This window comes from Anolis carolinensis, chromosome 6, assembly GCF_035594765.1.
Source record: "Anolis carolinensis isolate JA03-04 chromosome 6, rAnoCar3.1.pri, whole genome shotgun sequence".
In the NCBI taxonomy this organism is placed as follows: domain Eukaryota; kingdom Metazoa; phylum Chordata; class Lepidosauria; order Squamata; family Dactyloidae; genus Anolis; species Anolis carolinensis.
In genome coordinates, this window is record NC_085846.1 from 57,959,770 (window position 1) to 57,986,465 (window position 26,696).

At 39.0% G+C, this 26,696-nt stretch overlaps 1 protein-coding gene across 2 annotated transcripts in view; it reads left to right on the plus strand.

The window, feature by feature from the left end:
• tbx20 (T-box transcription factor 20) overlaps window positions 1-26,244 on the plus strand; it is a 66,922-nt gene extending 40,678 nt beyond the window's left edge. The window contains exons 5-9 of one of the 2 annotated variants that reach the window (XM_062958192.1): window positions 814-972; window positions 8,367-8,443; window positions 11,688-11,767; window positions 20,645-20,757; window positions 21,861-22,069. In XM_062958192.1, coding sequence (XP_062814262.1) covers window positions 814-972; window positions 8,367-8,443; window positions 11,688-11,767; window positions 20,645-20,757; window positions 21,861-21,953 — 522 coding nt within the window. In that variant the 3' untranslated portion in view covers window positions 21,954-22,069. Of the gene's footprint in view, window positions 1-813; window positions 973-8,366; window positions 8,444-11,687; window positions 11,768-20,644; window positions 20,758-21,860 lie in introns of both variants that reach the window. The other variant, XM_003222303.3, reaches the window with a different exon arrangement.
• The last annotated feature ends 452 nt before the right edge of the window (window positions 26,245-26,696 follow it).

Here is a 26,696-nt window from a genome sequence, read left to right on the forward strand (position 1 = left end):
TAACTGCTTGAATTATTGTTATTTGCTATTTGCAAGCAGAAGTACTTCGTATGGATATGTGAAACCACAATAATAATGAATCCTACTGAAATTATGGTCTTCTGAGTCACATAGGGATGCATTGAAGAACCTAGAAAATGTCTAGAGAGGAATATTTTGTCAGACGTGGATAAATGAAACCGTGGATACCACATGTGTATGGGGCTCATACTGTACTCTGTTTTCACCACATAGACACCTCTTTGTTTCTTCCTTGTGCTCTCCTCTGCCTACATCAGTGATATGCAGATGGGTGTAACTTTTGCTATAGTCACATTTCTCTATCAGCTTGTGCTGACCCATAGATGGGAAAGTTCAAAGACACCATCCGCCTGGTAATGAGAGGGTAATGTAATGTGTCTTAAAACAATTAATTTTAGTTGTACAAAACAAAAGTCAGTATTTTATATAGTCACATTTAGTCTTTCACTTAACAGGCTGATCCACCATGCTGGTCCCCCCTAATTCCAGATCCCCAGAATAGACCTTGTGGTAGACATGCCCTGGGATGTCCAACTCTTTGTATCCATATCAGGTTCCAAATACTTAAGTTTTGCAAAGTTATGGCAAAGATAGAAGCACACAGCCCCCCTCACAGACTCTATTAATATAGGTGACATAAGAAGATGTTGCTGTAGAGGAATATGTGTACCTAATACTCAGAATTCTGTGAAAATATCTGGCAGATCCCAAGAATGCCAGAAAGGTTGGTAGGAATGCTGTTGGCTGAAATTGAGGACTCACAGTCTATCTCCTCCCCGTTCCCCCCTCCAGATAATCCTGAATTCAATGCACAAATATCAGCCGAGGGTGCATATCATCAAGAAGAAAGACCATACAGCCTCTCTGCTTAACCTGAAATCTGAAGAATTCCGGACATTTATTTTTCCAGAGACTGTGTTTACTGCTGTCACTGCCTACCAGAACCAACTGGTGAGTGTTTCCAGACAATTTGATAACTTGTCAAGTCAGTTTGCTCTCTTATAAAGACAGCACAGTGAGACATGAATATATTGTCTGAGTCATGAAGTTAAGACTTGGGAGTGGAAGAAAGGGCCAGCTGTCTTAGCAATTTCCCCCCCAAGCTTGGAAAAGTTAGATTTTAAAGTACCAGGGGACCAGTGTAGTGTAGTGGTTTGAGCATTAACCTATGATGCTGGAGACGAGGGTTCAAATCTTTGCTTAGCCATGGAAACCAACTGACCATGTTATACTCTCTCAGTTTTCGAAAAAGACAAAGCTCCCTCTAAATCAGTTTTGCCAAGAAAACCCCATAACTGGGTCACCATCAGGCCACCGCAAGTCAGAAATGACTTAAAGACATACAACAATAATAGCAACCACTGAACTCAGCCCTCTGGCTAGCTGTAGAATTTTGCAAACTGTTGTCTACAAAGATAATTTTTAAAGCTTTTTTTAAAAAGGAAATTGGGCAGGGTGTGATGATAACATAACTAAAAACAGGGGAGTAAATGATGGAACTGCAAATTTCTTTTTGGGCTTTTCTATTTTTCCCCTTCCATAGTTTGAGCTTTGCAAGCAGTTTTGTAATAACACAGTTAGGACTTCATCCCACGCAATAAAATAAGTGGTTCTACACATTTAAGAAACAGCAACCCAAGCATCAACCATGGGGTTGGGGTATTTTGCTGTTTCTAAAGTGTTGATTTCCCCAACAATTCCTAAGCTGGTTGGCAATCGATTTGTTTTTAAATTCGCCACATAGAGATGGGCAAAATGGCCATTTTCCCCATGTGATGTTAATCCCTATTGTCTGCTTGTAAATAAAACAATTGATTTGTGGCAGGAGTCAAAATGCCAATTTCCCCAATTTTAAACCACTTCCTACGATTGCCAATGCAAAGGCTTGAGGAAAGATCAGGGTTAATTTCAAACCACTTTCTTTGATCCAGAGTAATTTTTATAAAAATAAGATAAATAATCGAAATCCCAGAGAGACAATGGGAGAAAACAAATCTCTACCATTTGATGGCAAATCAAATGGATAAATTCTAAAGAAAGTGGAGAAAAGGAGACCATTTGATGTGGGTAGGAAAACCAAATGCTTAATTACAAAATAGACTGTTCCAAAGCATGGCAGAAAAATCCGATCCCGGCCGCTTTCCTATTATTGTGGTATGCAGTCCTGTATGTCGGAATACTCTTGCCAGCACTCAGGCATGTCACAGTTAAAAGAATATGCTAACAGGCTGCCTTTATTTTAAAGAACAACAACTATGTATGATAAAGCAAACAGTAATATTCTTCTAATCCAATTGGAGTCCTACTGCTACTCCTTCCTTCTTCTACTTTTGATTGGTAGCAGTTGGTAAAAATCAATTTTGGTAGGAAATTGGAAGAGCCTCTCTCTTTGGAGTGGGAATACATTTAGGATTAGAGTACCAATTGTTTTCCAGTAGCGCCATACATGCTAAGGGATTCTGGCACACATAGTACAAAAAAAAAGTCTGGCTGCTTCTCTGGCTTTTTCCTGTTTGAATCTATCTTAATGTACTTTCACTGAGTTTGTCTGGAAGAGCCAATTATTCCTGCTGCTGAGTCATAGGAGAATGAGTCATGCTTAGAGGAAGCTGCCTACTGCAACCCTCCCTTCACCCCTGCTCTGAGTATCTCCACTTCAACCCAGAGACACACCCGGACTACCGCCTCAGGAAGATACACATCAGGGGACAAACCATTTTTAGTTCAAGATGCACAAAAAACAGGAGTGGGCAACCACTGGCTCTCTAGGACTTGCCAGGCTCAATTTCTCATCAGCACCAGCCCAAATTGTCAGATATCATTTAAGCTGTGGTTGAACAATATTTGAAGAACCTTCGGTTATCCATATATTTGCATTCAAATCAAACCTTTGAGAAAAGAAATATAACTCAATTGTGTCTCCAATGTGTCATTTTGGAAATATGCAGCTTATCTACCAAAAACAGAGTTCTAGCGCATACATTTTGACAACATTTATTACCTCCCCTTCAAAGACAACATTTTCTGAAGCAAGTTGGAAGGTGCTTAATATTATATTATTTGTGCAGTTATTTTCTTTAAAATATCCATGTTTCATAGTCACTTATTACAATTAAAAATAACAATATGGTGAGCCAGATCAGTTCCTTTGTAACCCAGCAGGAAGCTTGAGGCTACATCCTACCAGCTGTAAGTTATCCCTTCTTATGCATTTTTGCCATCCTGCACACACCAGATCTCTCTTGTACAAATGTTTCCATTAAAAAAATCCTAAAAGCCCCAGTGAATGGCAATTTTATCTTTGAGGTGACACAACCTCAGACTTGTCTTTCCCAACTAATCAGAAGTGGATAACTGGTGAATATCATTTTGACAAAGGATGCAAGGCAGGTTTTGTTTGTTTGTTTCATTCTAGAAATTTTGAGAAGTCCTTGAAGCATCCATGAAAAAAATAGGATAAACTTTTTTTTTTGAGACAGGTGTACAACAAAATATCTAACACCTCAGTGACAGCCTTTGAATGAAGAACCTTCCCTTTTGTAAAACCTTAAAATAGCAGTCTGACATCTGCTTAAGCCATGTCAGAAAAATCTTTCTCTGATCCTGGACAAAGTGCACCAATCCCTGCCATTTGGGAAGGTGTTACTGGAGATTCCCAAGAGACTGCTTCTATCTGAAAGCAGTGCTCTTGGGAACTTTATCAACACCTTGGAAATACAGACAAGTCTGAGTTTTCTAATGAAATAGCAAATCATGTGTGATTCAATGTAAGTTTGATGTGGGGCATGTAATCATGACGGGATGTTTGGAGTACTGGTGCAGGTGAGCACTTTCCCTGGGCACCACTGGATGAAGGTGGAATTTCGGGTCTTTGTATGCTATTTCTAGAGCCTGATGGAAATGAACAGATGGCTGAAGAACAATCACCGAATCACTGCTACCACCATACCATAGAGTGTACTAATTCAAATGGCTACATCATTGTGCCTGATATTAGGGACAACCCTGTTGTTAGAGACAGATGTGTGTGCATTTACTTCCTTTCTTTTAATTCTACCTTTCCACTAAAAAGAGTACTCAAGATGGTTCAAAAGCATGTTTAAAAACAAATCAAATGATAGACACCTTTAAATAATCTCAATAACCAACAATCAATACATAAACATTTTCTTTATGTTGCGCCATTTTTGGCACATAGATTACATCTAAAAGTTTGATACAGGAACAGTAGCTTGTGTCCACATTTAGATTAATCCTATACTGGATTGTAATGGATATATATTTAAACAGACACTACTCTTATCTCATAGTATTCACCATGATTCCCAGATCTTTGAAAATGGCAGGATTTTCATGAAATAGTAATAATAATAATAATAATAATAATAATAATAATAATAATAATAATAATAATAATAATAATATAGGAGCCCTGGTGGCAAAGTGCGTTAAAGCACTGAGCTGGAGACCAAAAGGTCCCAGGTTCAAACCCTGGGAGTGGCGTGAGCGGCCGCTGTTAGCTCCCGCTCCTGCCAACCTAGCAGTTCGAAAACATGCCAATGTGAGTAGATCAATAGGTACCGCTGAGGCAGGAAGGCAACGGCGCTCCATGCAGTTATGCCGGCCACATGACCTTGGAGGTGTCTACGGACAACGCCGGCTCTTCGGCTTAGAAATGGAGATGAGCACCAACCCCCAGAGTCAGACATGACTGAACTTAACGTCAGGGGAAACTTTTACCTTTACCTAATAATAATAATAATAATAATAATAATAATAATAATAATAATAGGAACAAGCAATTAGAACAAATGCCATCAAAGTCAGAACTGAAAAGTCGATGACAGATCCGAAGTGTAGACTCTGTAAAAAAAGCAGACAAAAGGATGGATGTCATCCTCAGCTGCTGCAAGAAGATCGCACAGACAGACTACAAGCAGAGGCATAATACCCTTGCTCAAATGATCCATTGAAACTTGTGCAACAAATACCATCTGCTTGTGACAAAGAACTGGTGGGATCACAAGCCTGAAAAAATTACAGAAAATGAACACTCTGGGACTTCCAAATTCAGACTGACAAGAGTTTTGGAGCACAATACTCCTGACCTCATGATTGTGCTAAAAAACGAAGTATGGATCGTTGATATTGCAATCCCAGGTGAGAGCAGGATTGAAGAGAAGCAACTGGAAAGGCCGAGATGATACAAGGATCTAAAGACTCAGGACAAGCCAGTCAAGGTGGTCCCAGTGGTGATTGGCACACTGGGTGCAGTGCCTAAAGACCTTGGCCTGCGCTTAAACACAATTGGCGCTGACAAAATTACCATCTGTCTGATGCAAAAGGCCACCCTACTCAGATCTGCACGCATTGTTCGCTGATATATCACATAGTCCTAGACACTTGGGAAGTGGTTGACGTGTGATCCAATACAACTGCCAGCATAGTGATCTTGTTTGCTGTGTACTAAATCTTGTTGTGTATCAAATAATAATAATCTAAGTTCTTGAATTCTGTTTTTCAAGGACACTTACAATATAGTAGTATACTTCTGTATACTACCAAATCAGGGTGGTGATATTCCTTGGCAGAGGGGTGGGGGAGGTTTTGTGCTTCCAAATAGGTTTATTTGAAAATTAGCTTCAAATACCATCCAGAACATTCAATTCAGATGTTGCTGATCTGGAGATATTATTTTATCTATATTTCTTCAGATCAGCCACCCTGATTCCCCTTGGGGAGAGAGGGCAGGTTAAAAATAAAAGTTTATTTTATTATTAATATATATGAATTAATTCTTTAAAATCGCACTAGTCTACCCAGTAGCTATGCATACTGGTTCCCCAGTTCAGACTAGTTTCTAAAGATGGAATCAAGCATTAGGCTTATTCAGACTAATTAGGTTTGCCTCGATAAAGCAATGTTAGAAAGCATTGGTCTGATTCTCCAGTGCATACTGTAAATTGTTCTGAATTTCCCAGCGGAACTTTTCTAGAAATCCAAGAGATGGATGCTGTCGTATTATGTATGACTAATGAAAATGGAACTGCTTTTATTTTTACCATTTCTTTCAGTGCTCGTTTTAAGGAGGATGATTACATTTCTGCAGGTTATTAGATAAGAGCTAAATACATTACACTTTCAACAAACTATCTCACATTTAAGATTTAAAGGTCATGCATTTGTTTAAACAGTCAAGCCACTGCAATAGAGTTGAATTGTAGGTCACATTTCATTTTGACGAGCTTTCTTGGAGATGTTCTTATGATTCATTCTGGAACCAGTATAAGATAACATTTGAGAGATATGTTGCTTTTTAAAAATGTGGATTACAACATTACTCAACACTCATCAAACCTGCTTCTCATTATGATGTCATCCTGAATATCATTATAAGAATAAAACTCTCGTTAATTTCCCTCAGTAAATTAGAATGAGTTTTTGTTCTGCAGCAGTTCATTTTGTTCCTTTTCAAAGACAATCTAATAATTGGGCAGCTGTTGAAATGTTCATAAGTAGTAAATTGTTGACAGCTATTCAAACTGTTTTCTCAAATTGCCTGCCCTCTAAATGATTATTAAAATATCTCATTGTGGAATGACTAATTTCTTTGATGCCAACGGGGAGCAATTTTGAAATGCTTCTTGAACCTCTTTGGTAATTGAGATATGTCTTCCATATAAAATTGAAGATATTAAAGTCTTGTTCCATTCCTGTTGGACGAAATATCTCAACCTATCAATCTGTTAACATCTCTACAGAAAAAGTATTTCTATTTTGGTTGCATTAACTTGATTTTATTTCTTACTCTTAGAAAGATGTTGAACACTAGTCCATGCCTGGTTTTAGTTACTCAGCTGTTGTTGTTGTTGTTTTATACCCCACTTTTTCTCTCTACAAAGGAGACTCAACGCAGCCAATTCACCCCTAATTCACTAATTTATCGCTAATTCAAAACTTAACAATGGATAATTCTTATGCTTATCTTTACAAAATCCTTAACCCATGCCAAGTCTGGCTGCCGATCTTTGTATCAATTGCATTTTCCGAGCCATCTTCAAAAGCAGCCCCACGTAGAGTGCATTACAACAGTCCAATCTGTATGTAGCTAAGACATGGACTGGCCAACGCTGACACCTGAGCATCAAGTGGGGGGAAGGGCTGTGGCGCAGCTGGCTAGTAACCAGCTGCAATAAATCACTACTGACCGAGAAGTCATGAGTTCAAAGCCCGGGTTGGGTTAAGCCCCCGACCATAAAATATCCCAGCTTGCTGTTTACCTAAGCAGCCCGAAAGACAGTTGCATCTATCAACTAGGAAATTTAGGTACGCTTTATGCAGGGAGGCTAATTTAACTAATTTACAACACTATAAAAGTGCCAGCATCATGTGGAAAGGAATGAGGAAGTACAGCACTCGGTGTCACTCATGGATGATGAAGCAACAGCTCCCCCTGTGGCCGGAATCAAGCATACCCTCATGAAGCTGGAAATGTTAAAATTGCCTGTGTGTGTGTCTATATTGTATGTTGTTTGTCTGATGGCATTCAATGTTTGTCATATATATGTTCATTGTAATCCACCCTGAGTCCCCTTCGGGGTGAGAAGGGCGGAATAGAAATACTGTAAATAAATAAATAAATAAATAAATAAATGTCACCGCTGAGTCAAGAAGGACCTCCAGACCTAAGTCGGGTACCTAATCTAGTGTTATATATAAAGCACACCCATCGAACATCCTACTGCTCCAGCTAAAAGCTGAAGATCTGGTGGAAAGAGAGCAGAGAAGTTCTTCTAGCCTTCCTGGGAAGGGAGATATATAGCTTAAGAGGAGCCATCAAGAAAGTTCCTTCTGTCTTCTCCAGACAACCCTCTAGGATGGTGGGATGAAGAGAAGTCCTTCCCTAAAGATTGAGGCAGTAATTTGGGCTTTCAAAAAGTCTGGACCTAAATTGTATATGCTTTTACCAGCCCTTTGAATTGTGCCTGGAAATGTAATGGGGACCAGTGAAACTGTTTCAACAAAGGAGTTATATGCTTGCTATTATTGGCCCTGATTAGCAACCCAGTTGCAAATTTCTGAACAGTCATTTAGAGTGCAGTACAGTAATCCAAATGGGATGCAATCAAGGCATGCAATCAACATGCTCTAGTTCCAGAACCTTGAAGCTAATGGTGGTGATCAAACTATATTACAATCCTAGCAGGAAGGAAAGCAATACAAATTGCCAATCTCCTTCTGGGATATTAATTTTGCAGGAACTCATTGGGAGTCTTTGTATATATGGACTGATTTGATTCTCGCATTATAAGATGTATGACTTTCTCATATTCTCTATTTTCCAGATAACCAAGCTGAAAATTGACAGTAACCCTTTTGCTAAAGGATTCAGGGACTCTTCCAGACTCACTGATATAGAGAGGTAATGGGATCCTTTTGTTTACTTTTTCTTCTGATAAGATAATGAGGAATTGGCTTGGAAAGTATTCTTTCGCCCCTCATGTAGCTGCAGCTTTGACAGTTACATGGTATCTAAGAGGCCTCAAGTTCTTTATAAACAGTTTGGAGCTAGAGCTACTTAAGAGTATTTAATGATTCCAGGTGACTAATTATTCTCATCTTTCTTCTCCAGTTTTTGCTTCTTTTGGAGCTTTCAGATCTGCATGCAAGGTTTTGAAGGAAATAAATGACATCATGGTTTCCATGTTTTTATTTTATTTTCACCATTTTTATGTCATGGTTGTCCATCCCATCTCTTCCTCCCACCACTAGGAAAGAGAGCTGCTGATTCAAATATTTAGTGAAGTCATGCAGGAGGCCCCTCAGTGATCTTGGAATGTGTCCATATGTGTTTTGTCTGAAAGTTCTGATATGTTAGAACGAGGAGGGGTGTATATGGCTTATGATACACACGTGAGCCTCTAAATCTATTTTCCAACTCTAGTGGTTTACATCATAGGCGATTCCTCCTGGCTGAGTATGATTGTCTTCCAAGTGTAGGCTCTTGGTGGGTGACAGTAGAGAGCTATTGCTGATATGCATCTACTTTTTAAATGAGGTCGTTGATTTCCAGATGGAAAGTGGTCTCAATTGGGGTTGGCTTGATGTGCCTTCCTCTTGACACATTTCTCCCTTTTGCCCTCTGTTTGTGCCTCTTCAAATTTCACAGCCCTGTTGGTAATAGCTGACCTCCAGTTAGAATGGTCAAGGGCCAAGGCTTCCCAGTTCTTGGTGTCTATACCACAGTTTTTAAGGTTAGCTTTAAGATCATGTTTAGATCTCTTTTCCTGTTCACCAACAATCCATTTTCCATTCTTGAGTTGAGAGTAGAGTAACTGCTTTGGGAGATGGTGATCAGGCAGTCCAGCGAAGTTGATGACAGGGAATCATCGCATCAATGCTGGTGGTCTTTGCTTCTTCCAGCCTACTGACATTTGTTTGCCTGTCTTCCCAAGAGATTTACAGGATTTTTTGGAGGCAGCACTGATGAATTGTTCCAGAAGTTGAGTGTGATGTCCGTAGACAATCCACGTTTCGCAGGCATATAACAGGGTTGGAAGAACAATAGCTTTATAAACAAGCATCTTGGTATCCCTAAGAATGTCTCAATCCTCAAACACTTTCTGTTTCATTCAAAAAAAAAAATGTTGCACTCGCAGTCCTCAGTCATTGTTGTATTTCAGAGTTGATGTTGACTTTTGTGGAGAGGTGGCTGCCAAGGTAGCAGAAATTGTCAACATTTTATAATGTTACATTATTAAGCTGTATTTCTGGCACTGCAGAGGGATTGGCTGTTGGCTGCGGAAAGAGAACTTTGGTTTTCTCGATGTTCAGTGAGAGGCCAAGTTTTTCGTATGCTTCTGCAAAGGCGTTTAAAGTGGCTTGTAGGTCATCTTATGAATGAGCACATACTACATTATCATCAGCATATTGGAGCATAGCTAGTGGTTTACCCTCCCCCCCCCCCCCACTGGCAACATGGCCAAAGCAAGATACGAATCCTTTCCTACACTCTAGAGCAGGCCTACACAAGGTATGGCTCATGAGCCAGATGCAGCTCTGTGACCTACGGGTGGGACCGGGCTTCCTCTTTGCTGCTCGGCCCCTTTCATGTCTGTCTGACCAGGTAGGCAGACAGCAAAAGGGCTGAGTGGTGAATGACGGTTCCTGGAATTGTGAATTGCCCACACCTTCAAATATCTGGACCTTAATGAAAGGTCTGGATCTTTGGAGGTTTTTGTTTAACCTAGAATAAACTTGGATTTCTAGATTTATTCTGGGTTAAACTGTATTTTCCTAAGGCGGTGTAGTGCAATGTAGATGGAGCCATTTTCAGCGCTAGCAAATTTGGCAGCTGCTCCCAAACTTCAGCAGCAACAACAGCATAAATTAGGCAGTGGGGCAACTTCTAGTGTGTGTGTGTGTGTGTGTGAGAGAGAGAGAGAGAGAGAGAGGTTCTAATGTAGTCACCTGACAATAAAGACTCAATTCACATATAAATCTTCCAGAGGGAAGACTCAGCTCTGTGATTTCGGTCAGGCCTAAGACTTGCATACCCCATGATTTCCATGTGGTCCTCCCAGCTTCAGCACTCCATTCCCTTAAATCAGTGGTTCTCAACCTGGAGTCACCAGATGTTTTTGGCCTAAGACTCCCAGAAATCCCAGCCAGTTTACCAGCTGTTAGGATTTCTGGGAGCTGAAGGCCAAAAACATCTGGGGACCCCAGGTTGAGAACCACTACCCGAAATCTAGGTGGAAAAAAATCTATCTAAAATGGCTAGTAATATCCTTCGAGCAACAAGGAACCAGATCAGATAATTTTAATGCTATTTCACCACATTATATCTTTTTAGGGTTTGAAAGATCCCCTTAATCTCTGTTTTGAAGAAAAAGGTAGGACCACATTATATATACTCACTTAGTTCTTAGATTATGGAGAATTAGGTTCACACCACAGCTTGTTTACAGCACCTTGCAACTTTGAATCCCCTGTCTTTAAAGTGGGGATTGAAAAAAAAATAATGCTGATAGTCACATGCTCATACATTGCAAATTCAAAAAGAGGTCAGCTTCACATTTGGTATGCAGACTTTGTTAAAATGAATTGTTAGTCAACTAAAGAAGACACACTGAATCAATTGCTAAACAGAAAACCAACATTTATGTAAATTGTGGGCCTACTCAATTGCAACTAGCAATTGGATTTAGGTATATTTCCGTATTAGGAACACATGAAAGAATTTGAGTTACCATTTCATCCACAGGAACAAATAAATACATCATAAGACAGACTTACTGAACATCGTTATTTATTCCTGTACAGCTAAATTAATTACAGTATTACTAAAGACGGACATCATTTGAAAAGAGCATCTGTTTCATATCTAAGGACAGATCATTAAAAAGGATTCTGTAAAGGAAAGATTCAAGTCCTTTAGGATATGATGCATAACAATTAATATAATGAGTTGAACTGGAATTTGACTGGAAGTTTGTGCAGATGAAGCAATACTGTTTTCATATATTTTCTGTTACTGGAATGAGAACATTTTTACTGCAACTTTTTTCTTGGTAAGCTTTTTTGCATTTTTAATATGCAAGAAGGCCCATGGCTATAAAAATGGTTTTTTGTTTTTTTTTAACTCCCTACCCATGACTTTTCAGGTCAGTGTCTCCTGATATGGCACAAGATCTCAAGGAGGCCCTGAAATCAATATGCACCATTATGCAAAGGTTATTCACAGGTAACAGGTCCTGAATCATTGCTCCCTCTTTAAGTCAGCTACTGCCGGCCACAAAGGACACTAGTTTCCCCAATCAGCAGAAGTTTCTTTCTGATTTCTTCTGATTTCTTCTTATTGTCTTTATCATGATGTTGGGTTATACTGAGACATTTTCCATTGTGAAATGGCTACCATGTTTTGGCAGCTTCTACTATGGTCGCTTCCACTCTTGTTGCTATTGCAATGTAAATTGGTAGAAAGGTAGGTTATGATAGTGTGGATAATCAAAATTTTGTTGAGATAGTGCTTGTAGTTCTGGAGGGGCTCTAATTTTTGCTTCTCATAGACTTGGCATGGGGATTTGCTTAAGCAGTTAAAATTCATGAATAAACCAGGTTTTTTTACCTGAAAATTTTCGGGGTTGGTTTGAACCCGTAAACTGCCCCCTTGGCTATGGGCTTATGTGCAAGTCCACTTTGAAAGTCCAGTTTGTATGCCAGTCCAGCTGGTAAATTGAGTAGTTGTCCCTAACTGATATATTTCATTCAAGCTGTTAGCATGCCAATGGGTTAGCACTCGGTACATGGCAGTTTCTACGCATTGGTCTACTTTATCTTCAGAAAAGCTTATTCATGAACTCTGTAAAGATTTCTCTCAAGGCATAGGTAAATTAAACAGAACATGTCTGCACTCTGACTTTTCCAATGTCCCCAGTAAGGGCATTGGTTTATTGTGGGCAGCTATAATGCCCCGGTGGTGACGTGTGTTCAAGCACTGAGCTGCTGAACTTGCAGATCGAAAGGTCCCAGTTTCAAATCCCGGGAGCGGTGTGAGTGGCCGCTGTTAGCTCCAGCTCTTCCCAACCTAGCAGTTTGAAAACATCCCAATGTGATTAGATCAATAGGTACCGCTCCAGCGGAAAGGTAAGGGCGCTCCATGCAGTCATGCCGGCCACATGACCTTGGAGGTGTCTACGGACAACGCCGGCTCTTCGGCTTAAAAATGGAGATGAGCACCAACCCCCAGAGTCAGACATGACTAGACTTAACGTCAGGGGAACCTTTACCTTTATCTTATAATGCCCTGTAGAGATTCTGAAGTTTTAAAAAAATCAAATAATTTTCCTATAGTAAAAAAGAGTTTTACTATAAACGTGTCATCCTGGGAGGTGTGAGATGGTAAAAAGGTCTTTTTAGTGCATATTTTATATGCATGAAAAGCCTACAGTATCAGTCATGTCATTGAATGGTGGAGCTTGAAAACAAACTCACAAAGATAATAGGTTCTCAAATGCCAAAACAATATTATTGTTCCATTTACATGCCTCACTGCATATTGTTTGCCAGTGTATATTTGCACCTTCTTGAAAGGTGGATATTTGATTAACCTTTGTAACCAGATAATCCGTTTTATGAATATCCTTCCTAAAGGAAGACACAGTTTTGTGTATGAATAGTTTGAGACATTTATATGATCACTCATCCCTTGTAAAAATGCAAGCAAATTCTTTTTTCATCACAAGCTGTGAGTCTTTGGAATGACCTAAATAGCGAGAATGTGGGACAAAGCTTTGGATTTAATTTTCAGATATTTAAGTCTCCTTTTTTCCCTAACTAGCCTTTAGGGAGGGAAACAAATCAGATCAATTGATCTTTAGAGACCTAAGGAAATTAAATTAGGCTGGAGTCAGTAACTGCACTAAACCACCTAGTAATTGGATTGCTCCTTGTAACTGATTGAAACGGCATCTATCTGCAACCAAATAGGCTGGGCTTCCTTACAGTATAACTGAGAGAAAAACACATCTTTTTATGACATGATGACAGTCATTGCACTTTCCCACCCTAATTGAATATGTTTTTTATGAATACATGACTTGGACAATTTTGAACTTCCTATTTCAGATTTACAGTCACTATCATGACTAACATGATCTAAGACTCAAATGCAAAGTTTGTGAACTCAGGCCCCACCTACACCGCTATATAATGCTGTTTCATAATGCAGTTTAACTGCCTTGAACTGCATTATATGGCAGTGTAGACTTTTTATAATGTAGTTCAATGCAGTTAAACTGCATTATGAAACCGTATTATTTGGCAGTGTAGGTGGGTCCTCGGTTTGTTTCAGAGTTGAGTCCTAAAGCACATTAAGTAATAATGAAACTGCTTATGAATATGTTTTGAGTCCTTTTCCTCAATCACTGATTAACTTGTAACTTGCATATGAACATTTTGACTTTTTGGGCTAGTTCATGGCCTCCATTAAAGGGCTAGCCCAGTACATCTGGTCATCCACATTGGAAGCTTTATGCACTATATTTTGTAGCCATTTCCAACTTAATGACTCCTAGATGCATTGTGCATCATGGTGGCTGATGGTAATGGGAAATATCAACTTGCACCTCTGGAAGATACTGGGAGGGGAGTGGTAAACAAATACAACTATCATATTGCCTAGAAATTCAGAAATCTTTCAGAAATCCATCATTCAACTGAGTGCTAGGCAGTACTTCATCCAACCAAGTTGTCATGCGTTTCAACAATTTTTAAAATCAATACTTTACTGAATTCCTAGTTTCATTTTTTAAAACCGTTTTTGTAGAGTTGTTTAACCTTCTTGACCATTGTATGGCATTGAATATTGCCCGCTTGGAAGCCACTCTGATTCCCCTTTGGGGTGAGAAGAGTGGGTAAAAACATAGTAACTAAAGAAATACCGTAAATAAAAATTCCCATAGGAAATTTTCAGGGGAGTCTGAAAAGAGGAATTTATATTAAAGTTTCTTGGCTCAGCCATCGCTAGGTCAAAGTTATTGTTCTCCATGTGTAAGTTTGTTTTCCCAAAAAGTCAAGCAGTCATCAAGTAGGAGAGGGCTCCTGTCCACATGCCTCTGAAACTATTCACATGTAGATTGTGTGAGAGAGCACCTTGTGGAAGTGGCTCTGGCATATGGATGTGAGAAAGAAGACGTCTTCTTCTTCATGGTCATACGGCTTGGTATTGTGATAAATGATTCAACTTATTATCTCTTTTCTTTTTTCAGCGGTGAGGGGTGACTAGATTTATTTTGTGTCTTCCTCTGAGACTGTTTAGGTGACTCACCTCTGATGTTTCTTGCAATTGGGCAGTCTTCCAATTGTGCCAGGAGGTGTGAATATGAAACCATTGACATTCATAACTAAAGAACACCACCAGCCTAATAACTGCCAAACAATACACTCTATACCAGTTTTTTTTTCTTTGTTGAATCACTGAATGGCTAAACAAATTGGATTTGTGACAGTTATTGATTTTCTGCATTAATATTCTTTTCATCAAAGCCCAAGAGGGAGGGAGAGATTGAGAAATTGAGAGGAAGAAAGAGTACATGAAGAATGGATGGTTTCTGAGTGCATGATTTGACCAACCCATGATATAGTTAAAAATCTATGGTATTTTTGGATAGGAGTTGGTCTATAGAGTTGACCATAATAGAGCTTGGGAAAGTCCTATGTTATGATTATATCTCCCAAAGTTTCATGTTATGATTACAATCCCATACCCATGTCTGTGACATTCTGAGAGTCGTAGTCCAGAAGGTAACTTTCCCAAGTTCTGATTATTAAATGTGGACATACTTGGGACTTTTTAAAATGCACTGTATACATTTAAATGTGCATTGTTGGTATGTGTTTCCTGGATGATGTGATTTTGAATTGTCTCAAGGCCGCATTATAGTATCAGTATAGAAGGGGCTGGAGAAGTCTGTTGGACACTCCTGCCAAACCATTCAAGTACAGTATTGCTATTCTTCACCTTTTCTCAAATTGCCCTATTTCTCCCAGCCTAGGGTCTGTCATGCTGTTTGTTTTCACATAAAACACTACAATGTAATTTACAACCAAACTCAACTTTTTTTTCATATTTTGGAACCAAAAACCCCCCATATGAGATAGCAGTTTCCTCAATTTCCAATTGGCATAACCAATGTCTATGCTGAACTGGAAACTGTACTCCAATTTAACTGTTTTTGGCAATGTTGAGATAGTTGTAACATGGCATTCAGAGAAAAATCTGAAACTAAGGTAATGTGGCAAGATTATGATACCAGTCAGTGAAAGCTACAATGAATATGGAATTATTTTTTTCTGCAAAAGCTTCTCAACTAATTTCCACAGAGTGAAAAATCCTGTACAGGCAGTCCCCAAGTTATGAACAAAATAGGTTCCATAGGTTTGTTCTTAAGTTGAATTTGTTTGTAAGTCTGAACAGGTGCATTTTTAAGTGTAACTCCAGCGAAATATATAAACTTTTTAGCTTTGGATAGCATCTCTGTTGTTTTTGTTTTGCTATCTGTGCCCCAGTTCAGAAGATTTCACCTCACTTTCTGTCCCTGGGATACTTGGATTTTGAAAAATGTGGCTTGTTGTAGAAACAAGGACTGGTGATGAAGCTTCAGTTGAGACACCTTTTCTCATGATACCTCTTTCAGGAGTGAATTTCCCTTCTTAGAGGTAGATTTTTCTCACGTCCTGTTGTCCCACCTCCATTTGTAACTATGAGTCATTTGTAAGTCAGATATTTGTAACTTGGGGACTACCTGTATATGCATAGGAATAAATGCCTGAGATGAATAGGAAAATCTGCTTGTTTGTATCTTGATGCATGTGGAGCTCTGGCTCTAAAGCAATGATGTCTAACAAAATGAATTTCAAAAACTGGAAGAAAAATATTTAGCTCTTGTGCCCACCCTTCACAATTGTTTTCCTGGATGTCAGTGCCTAAGTTTATGTTCTGGGAAAAAACAGAATTGATCATCATGGGCGAGGGATATTTGGGGATAAGAAGACTCAGAGCTTTTCAAAGATTAAAACAGAACTGCATAATTAGACATAAAATGACTGGCTCGATAGGCATCGTTTTTTAAAAATGTGAATATATCCTGTACAGAAACACTCCAAATAGAATTGTTCTCTCAAACTGCCACTGACATTTTTTATTTTTATGGAGGAGAATTGTAATAGGAAATATATTGAACTGTCTGTTAGTAATTTATAGAATTATCCCCTTATGCTTATGGAAAAGATCGTGGCAAGGACTGCCTGTTTGTAAATACTATTTGTAAATAGATTAAGAGCCTATCCAGGCATATACAAAAGGAAATCCTGCTTTGCTGAAACGTTTTGTGTGTGTCAGGAGTGACTTGAGAAACTGTAAGTTCCTTCTGGTGTGAGAGAAGTGGCTGTTTGCAAGGACATTGCCCAGGAGACACCCAGATGTTTTTGATATTTTACCATCCTTGTGGGAGGCTTCTCTCATGTCCCCGAATGAAGCTGGAGTTGATAGAGGGAGCTCATCCACTCTCTCCCCGTGTTGGATTCGAACTGGCAACCTTCAGGTCAGCAACCCAACCTTCAAGTCATCAGTCCTGCTGGCACAAGGGTTTAATCCATTGCACCACCAGGGGCTTCGGTTTTGCTAAAACTGATGGCAATGCTTTTGTTTGTAACTATGGTCAGATGTGATGGTGTTGATGAGTGATTTGGAAGAGAGGCTGAATTTAGTTCCGTTTTGGAAGCAAAAAGCTACGGACTGGGAAAGTTACATTTTTGGGGTTACAGCTCCCCCAGTTCTCTAAGAGTGACCATGGTGGTGGATTCTAGGTGTTTCCTTTCCAAGCTCTGTGAGCAGCTGTCTGGCACTGTTGCTGACTATGTGCAAGGGCAACTTCATCTCCTCCTTCATAAGGGTCCTGCTCCATATAGGAACTATTTGCAATGTGTTTAATTATCTTCCAATTAGACTACATCAATGTAACCTGTGTAGTCCTGCCCTTAACTAGTATTCAAAAGCTATAGCCGTTTCTTAAGTTCTTCTCATTTTGAGTTCAGGCTTTTTACAGTCCATCATATGTCAGGGTTACAAATTGCTATGGCTGCTGAACTCTAAAGCCCTCGGCCAATATGAGCTTAATTTATCATGTTGTCCTGCTCCTACTCTTGTTCATTTGAACAAAATAATGCAATTTTTTTGCATTTCTCCTTTAGCCAGATTAGAGGAAAGAGGCATTCAAATGCATAATGTAACCAATGTGCCCTATCCCTCTCCATCTCTCTCTGTCTTCCCTCTCCCACTGCATCTCTTTCTCCCTGTAAGATTTTCTAGGAGATAACTCTGATATGGCCACTGTCTTCAATCACTTAAAAGGAAATAATTCAATTATATTCTCCTCTCAGTAGCAACTGCCATTGCTTTCTGTCCACTTCCAGTCCCCACAAGTAAATTACTTTGATAAAATCCCCCCTTACTCATATCCCCCCCCCCCCCACTAGACTTTAATATGTTATGATGCCAGTGATATTCCAAGGGCAAAACAATTCTCAGTTCTTTAGAAAAAGGGGAGATTTTCAAGATGCTTTTTTGTAGTTTTTGGTTGTTCTTTTATCCTATTTTTAACAACAACAAAAATTATCTGTGCATTGCTGAAATGCAGTTCATTTTTAGTTAACCCGAATTGCCAAAAGACATGTCCAGAAAGGATCTTTGCCAAATGCTAGGTTTAAACTGTGGCAATTAACAGGATTTTCTACGTGAGCTGGGGCAGACAGCCCATTTAGAAGTGCATCAGGTCAGATTGGTCTTGGGGGATTCCTGCTAGCTAAAATGGCTTTGTTCATAAATAGATTAAATCACCGCAACTCACTTCTGCTTTGGCAAAGCTGTATTTGTGAAAAGGTGTTTGTTTCCCATTTGACACACAGCATACCATTCAGAGAACTGTCTCCAGGGCCCATTTCCTTGACCTAGAGAGCCAATGGTCTCTGACCTGCATACATTAGAAAACATTTCTCACAATAAGAGCTTACGTGATAGGAAAAGTCATCTGGAGTAGACACCCACCAATTCTCCAAAACTAGGCTGGGTTCAAAGAAAGGGTTTTTAAGTGGTGGCCCCAATCTTACAGAATTCTCATTTTGGAGAAGGTCACCAGGGGCCAATTATACAGTTCTTGAGAAGTAAATCACTTTAGTTGTTTTTGTCACTCTTGTCTGACTAATAATTGTGTTGGATGTTAGCTTGGATGCCTATTTTACATCTGATTACAATCATAAGACTGTTATATGACTTCATCACATTGAACCAGATCTACTCCCTCATCACACTAGAGCATGAATCTACTTTAAATTGGTTTCTGCTTCCTGCAGAATTCTGGGGTTTGTAGTTTGGTGGGGCACAGGACTTATCTGGCTGAGCTGTTTAAGGCCCCCTCCTTGAAGTGGATTTAAAGTGGATCCAAGCTCTAGTGTAATGAGGTACCAAGTGTTTGGTAGAGTAAAACTCAGTCATACCCCTGGTAAAGTTGTTATAAAATTAATTTCAGTAAAAATGGGTTTTGTAGTCTTTGTGACATCTTAAAAACCAGTGAGCTCACTGTGATGCTAATTCATCATGCATTAGCTAAATTACATTGTAGGGTTGTGCTATTTGTGCCCTGTTTCTAAATGAAATAGCTGTTCTTTTGTTTTCCAGTCTTTGTGGGTTGACGTTGGTTCAATCTATCAGTATCAACATCATCATGATTATTAGTCTACTGATTGTGTTTAGTAACACTGCAGTCAGGGGCGTAGCCAGAAAAAAAGTTCGGGGGTTTGAAACCTTTTTAGCGAATCATGAAGAGTAGTACAGGGTCTATTCCCATCCCAATTTGCACTTCCAAGAATTTGCAGCACTTTATCAGTCACCTTGTGTTTACAATATTTATATGTTGCACCTTACCCAGTCTACTTTTACAACCTCTCCGTTTTAATCCATGTTTTTATTAGTTCTTGTCATTTGTTTTTATTGGCTAATGTTTAAATTTTTATGATTGTGCATGTCTTTTGTCTATTGTTGTGTTTTATATTGCTATTGTTTTTATTCAGGGTTGGCCCCATGTAAGCCGCCCTGAGTCCCCTTTGGGGAGATAGAGGAGGGGTATAAAAATAAAGTTGTTGTTATTATTATTATTATTATTATTATTATTATTATTATTATTATTATTATTAGTTCCATAACACAAAATAATTTAAATGTTCAGTCTATATTTTTATATAAACCTAATTAAATCAATTTTCTCTGTTGGTTACAAAGTTTTGTCTTAAAATCACTGAAAATGACTGTTAATTGGTAATTTATAGTTACAAAAGAATACCATCATGTCTGTTGGAAACACTTGAAAATTGTGTCAATACACTTTGACAAAAATCAGGCTCCATTGATAGACTTCAGTGGAGACTTAAGGATACAAGTCCCGTCAGTTTTTCTTGACCCATTGTGCTTCTTATGTATGTTTTCAAATGTTTAAGAGTTGAAAATGATACATACACACACACACTTTAAATTGGCATATCTAAAAATCATTAACCCATACATATTATCAATTTTTTAGAAACTACATAAAATACTTTTAATCTGGTAACTAATTATTCAGAAATGATCACAGTTGTTATATACCTGGAAACATCACAAAGGGTACTTAAACTTAAGTTTTTCTTATGGAGTTTTTTTTTTTTGAGATTACAATCTCTCAAATGGATGAGGCTTGGCATAAAACTTACCCACAGCCCTAAAAGACACTGCCAGGATATTCACCATAATGAATATAAGTAATATAAGATTTTTATTTAATCTGAGTGTGTGTATCTTACCGTATGACTGAGAGAGTGTGACTGCTTAACTTCTGTGCCTTTCAGGAGGTTAGACTCTGAGCACGACTTTGTGGGGTAGGTGACCTCTCACTTGGTTTCCAAGCTGCCATGGTAGCAGCACTAATACTACTGAATTATGAATATTAGTTTTTTAAAAAAGCTCTGGTTTAAGTCAGCACACAGGGATGTCTTTCAGGTGGCTTCTGATGTGAGATGTTTTTTTTTATAGAGAAAGTGTTGAGAGTCTCATTCAAAAGCATTCCTATGCACGGTCTCCTATTAGGACTTACGGCAGTGAGGATGACATTCTTGGAGATGAGACCCAAACATCACAAAGCAGAGGTAAGTTAAGGGTCTGATCTGAAAAAATACCAGAGCTCAAGTCTGCAGTGCCAGTATCATGGCTGGAAAAAGATGCATGCAACTTCTATGGCTTTTATTGTAAAAATGAGTCCCAAGAAAGAGGCAGGCAATGTTCTTTGGGGATGAGAACACCACACATAGAAATATTCTAGGTGTGACCAATTTTCATTGTCCCATTCTCTGCAATGCTAGATTTTAGTAACTGAAGGAAAATATCATGGGTTGGGACAGGCCCGATTCTTTATTGAGGCCCATGAAGCCGCCGCTTCGGGCACAGCCCTTGCTGGGCGCACTCGAAGCGGCAGCGACCATTGGGTTGCTCGCTGCGGAACAAGGAAGTACTTGGTATTCTCGCGAGATTTCATGAGATCTTGTGAAATTTCATGAAATCTTGCAGAAATACCAAGTACTTCCTTGTTCCGCAGCGAGCAACCCAATGGTCGCCACCACCGGTAAGTTGGGGGTGGGGGGGGACGTAATTTCGGGGGGGGGGGGGGCGCCCTAGGTTTGCTTACATGCTGAAAAAAACCTAGGGCTGCTCCTGGGTTGGGAACAGAAATCTCATTTGGAAAGAAAATGCCCTCTTTTTGCCCCCCACCAAAGGCATAATTACAACCTTCTGTGTCTTTCTCCTACTCCTGAAACAGTGAAGATATAGACATACTTATAATTTTTCCTTATTTATATATTGTATTTATACCTTGCTTTCACTGCCAAAATGGCATTAAAGCAGGTCAGAGTAATAATGAATAAAAACTTTAAATTAAAATGCCAAAAAATTATCACATATTATTGTAATGAGTATCTAAGTGCATAAAGCTCCTTAAGCCTTTGGTTCCAGGTGAACATGGAATTCATGAGACATGAATTGGAGTCTTTGTATCTTCTCAGCTTCCATAAAATGGGTTGGATTCCACATCTTAAGAGCTATTAAACTGGCTGGGATTTTTGGTAGTTGAAGTTCAAAACACCTGGAGGACCAAAGGTTGGGAACCACTGTTCTAGCCTTTACTAGCTGAACCGTTTTTTCTAATTGTATTGTAAAATTTTAAGGGATTTTTTTTCTTCACCTTTTTTTACAGCATCTGCTTTTACCACATCTGACAACTTGTCTCTCAGTTCCTGGGTCTCATCGTCATCCAGTTTCCCCGGATTTCAGCATCCGCAGTCTTTGACTGCCCTTGGTTCCAGCACTACATCCATAGCCACTCCTATTCCACACCCAATACAAGCATCCCTGCCTCCATACAGCCGCCTGGGGATGCCGCTAGCATCTTCTGCCATTGCCAACTCAATGCAGGGAAGTGGCCCGACATTCCCCTCATTTCACATGCCACGGTACCACCATTACTTTCAGCAGGGGCCTTATGCAGCAATCCAGGGACTGCGCCACTCCTCAGCGGTGATGACACCTTTTGTATGACTGACCCTTAGGCAGAGGGAGCCCAGACTTGGTACAGAAGTAATGGCAAACCTGTTTAAAAGACGCACGGAGGAACAGTAGAAGGAATCCTAAGAAAACCAGCCAGTATAAAACTCTGTATTTAGATTCCTCCTCCGAGGGACTTGTGTGAAGTTTGGAGTGTCTCAGAGCTTTAATTGTGATACTGCCAAAAAAATTCCAGCTGTTGAAAGGTCTGTAAATAAATACTGAACGATTGGAAGGTGCAACATAACCACTAGATATGAGTCTGTTCCCACAGCTGTGTATAATTGTACCGTGTATGCATTTCCGCAGAGCTTGGGAAAGGGTTTTTTTTTTGGACTGCAACTTCCAGACTTCTCTCAGCTACCATGATAATGGGATTCTGGGAGTTGCAGTACCAAAAACAACTTATCCAGGTTCTAAATGTCCTCTCCCTATGAAGGCAAAAGAGGCAATATTGTGTTAATAACTTCATTGCTTTCTATTAATAATAGGGAAAAGTGTGTGTTTTGAGCATGTTTGAGCTACTTCAGTGTTACGTTCTCTATGAAAGCAATGGGGAAATACTAGCCACCATTTCCTCCCTTCTTTTTAACCCCTTTATTTTAAATTCTGGCCCCAGTTCACCAAGAATAATGGAAATGATGCATTGACACATTTCTTGTGGAACAGAATGGCAGACAAAAATCAGAACATATGCTCTTGGGAAATTTTTTTATCTGTTATAAAGAAGTTATTCCCACATCATAATTTTTTTGGCTGCAGTCATAAAGTAAAATCTTCTCCAATTTTTATCCTTTACATTTCCAATTCATTAGTGACATTAACAATCCTCCCTTGATGTTTTGAGAAAGAAATTGTCTATTTCTTAAAGTGGTAATTTTAAAACTTTTGAAAAATTGGTTGCAAAGATTTCGTAATTTGAAGATGAACGAGCTTCATGTTTGACTCCTATGCATTCAGTTATAACAGAATTATTTATGTATTGACTTAAGAAGATTGAGGCCCCTTCCACGCAGCTGAATAAAATCCCACATTTTCTGCTTTGAACTAGAATATATGGCAGTGTGGACTCAGATAACCCAGTTCAAAGCTGATATTGTGGGAATTTTTGCCTTTATATTCTAGGTTAGATAGCTAGACATGAATTGGAGTCTTTGTATCCTCTCAGCTTCCATAAAATGGGTTGGATTCCACATCTAAGAGCTGTTAAACTGGCTGGGATTTTTGGTAGTTGAAGTCTAAAACACCTGGAGGACCAAAGGTTGGGAACCACTGTTCTAGCCTTTATTAGCTGAACCGTTTTTTTCTAATTGTATTGTAAAATTTTAAGGGAAGGGCCCTATGAGTGGAGTTGTATAACTTGTGACTGTCCAGCTCTTTCTGGGCTGCCGTTCCTCTAAGGCCCCATCAAAACTGCCATATAGAATCCATATTATCTGCTTTGAACTGGATTATATGGTAGTGTAGACTCCTATATAATCCTGTTCAAAGCAGATAATCTGGATGTTAAAATGCAGTGTAGATGGGCCTTAACTTCAACAGTAGAGCCAATGCAGGTAGCTGTTAGGAACTCAAGTTCAGCAACATGGGAGGACTACACATTCCCATCCCTAATATAGAAGGAAACAGCTAGCAATAACCAACTAAAACTCCACTCAAAGAGAATGTAATAAACATATTTGAATATGGAAAGATCCCAAAGAACAGAAAATTGCCCAACAGAGATGAGTCAACCCTGTCCACAACTGTTATTTAAACCATCATATGGCTGAGGGAGATGTGACAGTCCAGGATAGTTGACATGTAATATCAACTCCAGACAGCATTGCCAATATGAAGGATAACAGGAATGGTAGTTCATCACCTGTATCAGGGTCACACGTTGCTCACACTTGTCAGTCTTCTGGCCATTTCAACTTTCAGTGCTCTTATGGTTTTACAAACAAATCATGTAAGGAAAAAGCCAAAGCATACAAATGAGTGAAGTCACATTTCAAAAGACCCAATTCTAATACTGATAACCATTTAGATTATTGATTTAATGGATCAATCATATTTGAGGATTTCATTTCATAATAATAAAATAACACAGTTATTATGTTCAACAAATTGCCTGATCGCACGGAACAGCTTACAGTGCTTTCTCCAAATAAAGCCACTGTGTGATTCTTTACTCCATCATGGCTTCTACTGTTGAATGGTTCCATCCTCAATATACCATAATCCTTGATTTGCTCTGGAATAAGATCACTGTATAGAAATAAACTCTAGATTAGAGGTAAAGGATTTCCCCAGATGTTAAGTCCAGTCGTGACCGACTCTGGGGGTTGGTGCTCATCTCCATTTCTAAGCCGAAGAGCTGGCGTTTCCCATAGACACCTCCAAGATCATGACTGCATGGAACACGGTTACCTTCCTGCAGGAGCGGTACCTATTGATCTACTCACATTTGCATGTTTTCAAACTGCTAGGTTGGCAGGAGCTGGGGCTAACAGCGGGCGCTCATTCCGCTCCCGGGATTTGAACCTGGGACCTTTCAGTCTGCAAGTTCAGCAGCTCGGCGCTTCAACACACTGTGCCACCACCAGTTAAAATCAGCTCTGCAGTTGAAGACTTTGTGGCTGCAGTATATACTTTGTTGTTGTTGTTGTTGTTTATTTTTTCAATCACTTCAGACTCTTTGTGACTTCATGGACCAGCCCACGCCAGAGCATCCTGTTGGCTGTTGCACCCACAGCTCCTTCAAGGTCAAGCTAGTCACTTCAAGGATAATATCCATCAATCTTGCCCTTGGTCGGCCCCTCTTCCGTTTTCCTTCCATTTCCCCCAAGCTTATCTCCAAGCTTTCCTGTCTTCTCAATATATGGCCAAAGTACTTCATCTTTGCCTGTAATATCCTTCCCTCCAGTAAGTAGTCAGGCTTTATTTCCTGGATGATGGACTGGTTTGATTCTCTCACGGTCCAAGGCACTCTCAGAATTTTCCTCCAACACCATAGTTCAAAAGTGTCTATCTTCCTTCGCTCAGCCTTCCTTATGGTCCAGCTCTCGTATCCATAGGTTACTACAAGGAATACTATTGCTTTAACTATGTGGATCTCCATTGCCAGTGTGATGTCTCTACTCTTACTTTGATCTTACATACTTTGATCTTCATCTAAATGGAGGTTGCCTCATTGCTTCAGAATGTGTCATGCACTCCATCCCAGTTGCATGTGCTGAGCATTGTCTAACATTGAAGAAAACAGGGTTGCCATTCCTCAAAGTATTCCATGTAAATATCCAAACATTGAAATGGTTGCATTCTGAGGAACGTTTTTAGAATTTGGGGCAGATAAACACTTCTATTTCAATTATTTTAACTTGATTTTATTGTGAATTTATTTTTGTTGTTTTGCTTTCCCCTATTCATTTATTGCAATAAATGTGGTTCAGATATTTCCGATTTCCTAACAAGGGACTTTTATTTATGATGGTGATAAACTGTCAGCTATTTGCTGCGACTTGATTTTAAAAAATCCAATCCATTTATTACAGAGAAAAAAATGGTAACTTTATAAATAACTTTCTAAAAAGGATTTTGGACAAGAAATACAGATTCCTGTATTTTAGCTCTGGCACATATACAATAAGGATTTCGTATCTTTAATACCTTAAGAAATATGAAGAAAGTGAAACCAAAAACTGGACATAGTCTCTCTTAACAGAATGTATTACTGTTTTCTTGTTTGCTGTGTAAATTGTTTTAATGAATTGTGTGAGCACATTCACCGTGTAATATTATGTGTATGTATGGGGAAAAGGAAGGCAAAATGTTTTATGAAAAAAGGAGAGCATAAATTAGGAAAGGTCAGCAAGTAATAAAATCTTTTTAAGTGCAATATATTTATTTCTGTCAGAAATATAGTATCAACAATATGTGATATTTGAAGCACTAAATGTGATTTGTAAGCAGCTTAAAAATATATATCACAAAGTTGTACATAAGTGCAAATGTGGATATTCATTTTCTTTCATTAAAATATTGGAATTTTTAAATATCATGGATTTATTTGTCAAACTTTAGTCTTTACATTTTGAAAATTAATACTTCTGAATGAGAGTGGGCGAAAAGTTCATTTGTCTTTAATTTTAAGAGATTGTACAATTTACACTCATACAGTAAATCTATGAATTTGCCTTCAGAAATTTATTTGTTCCTGAATACGTAATGTAATATGCGAAACAGCCATTTAAGTTTGGAAAAACATATTCCGACTTACTTTAGTCAGTGAGAGAATGCAAACCAATGTGTCCATCTGAAAAATACATACATCTATCCAGAGCCGGCCCTAGGTATTTTTCAAGTGTAGGCGAACAGAATTTTGGCGCCCCCCCAAACCAATCACTGAAAAATAAAAGCGTTGGATAAGCGAAAATGTTGGATAATAAGGAAGTATAAAGGAAAAGCCTATAAAACATCAAATTACATTATGATTTTAAAAATTAAG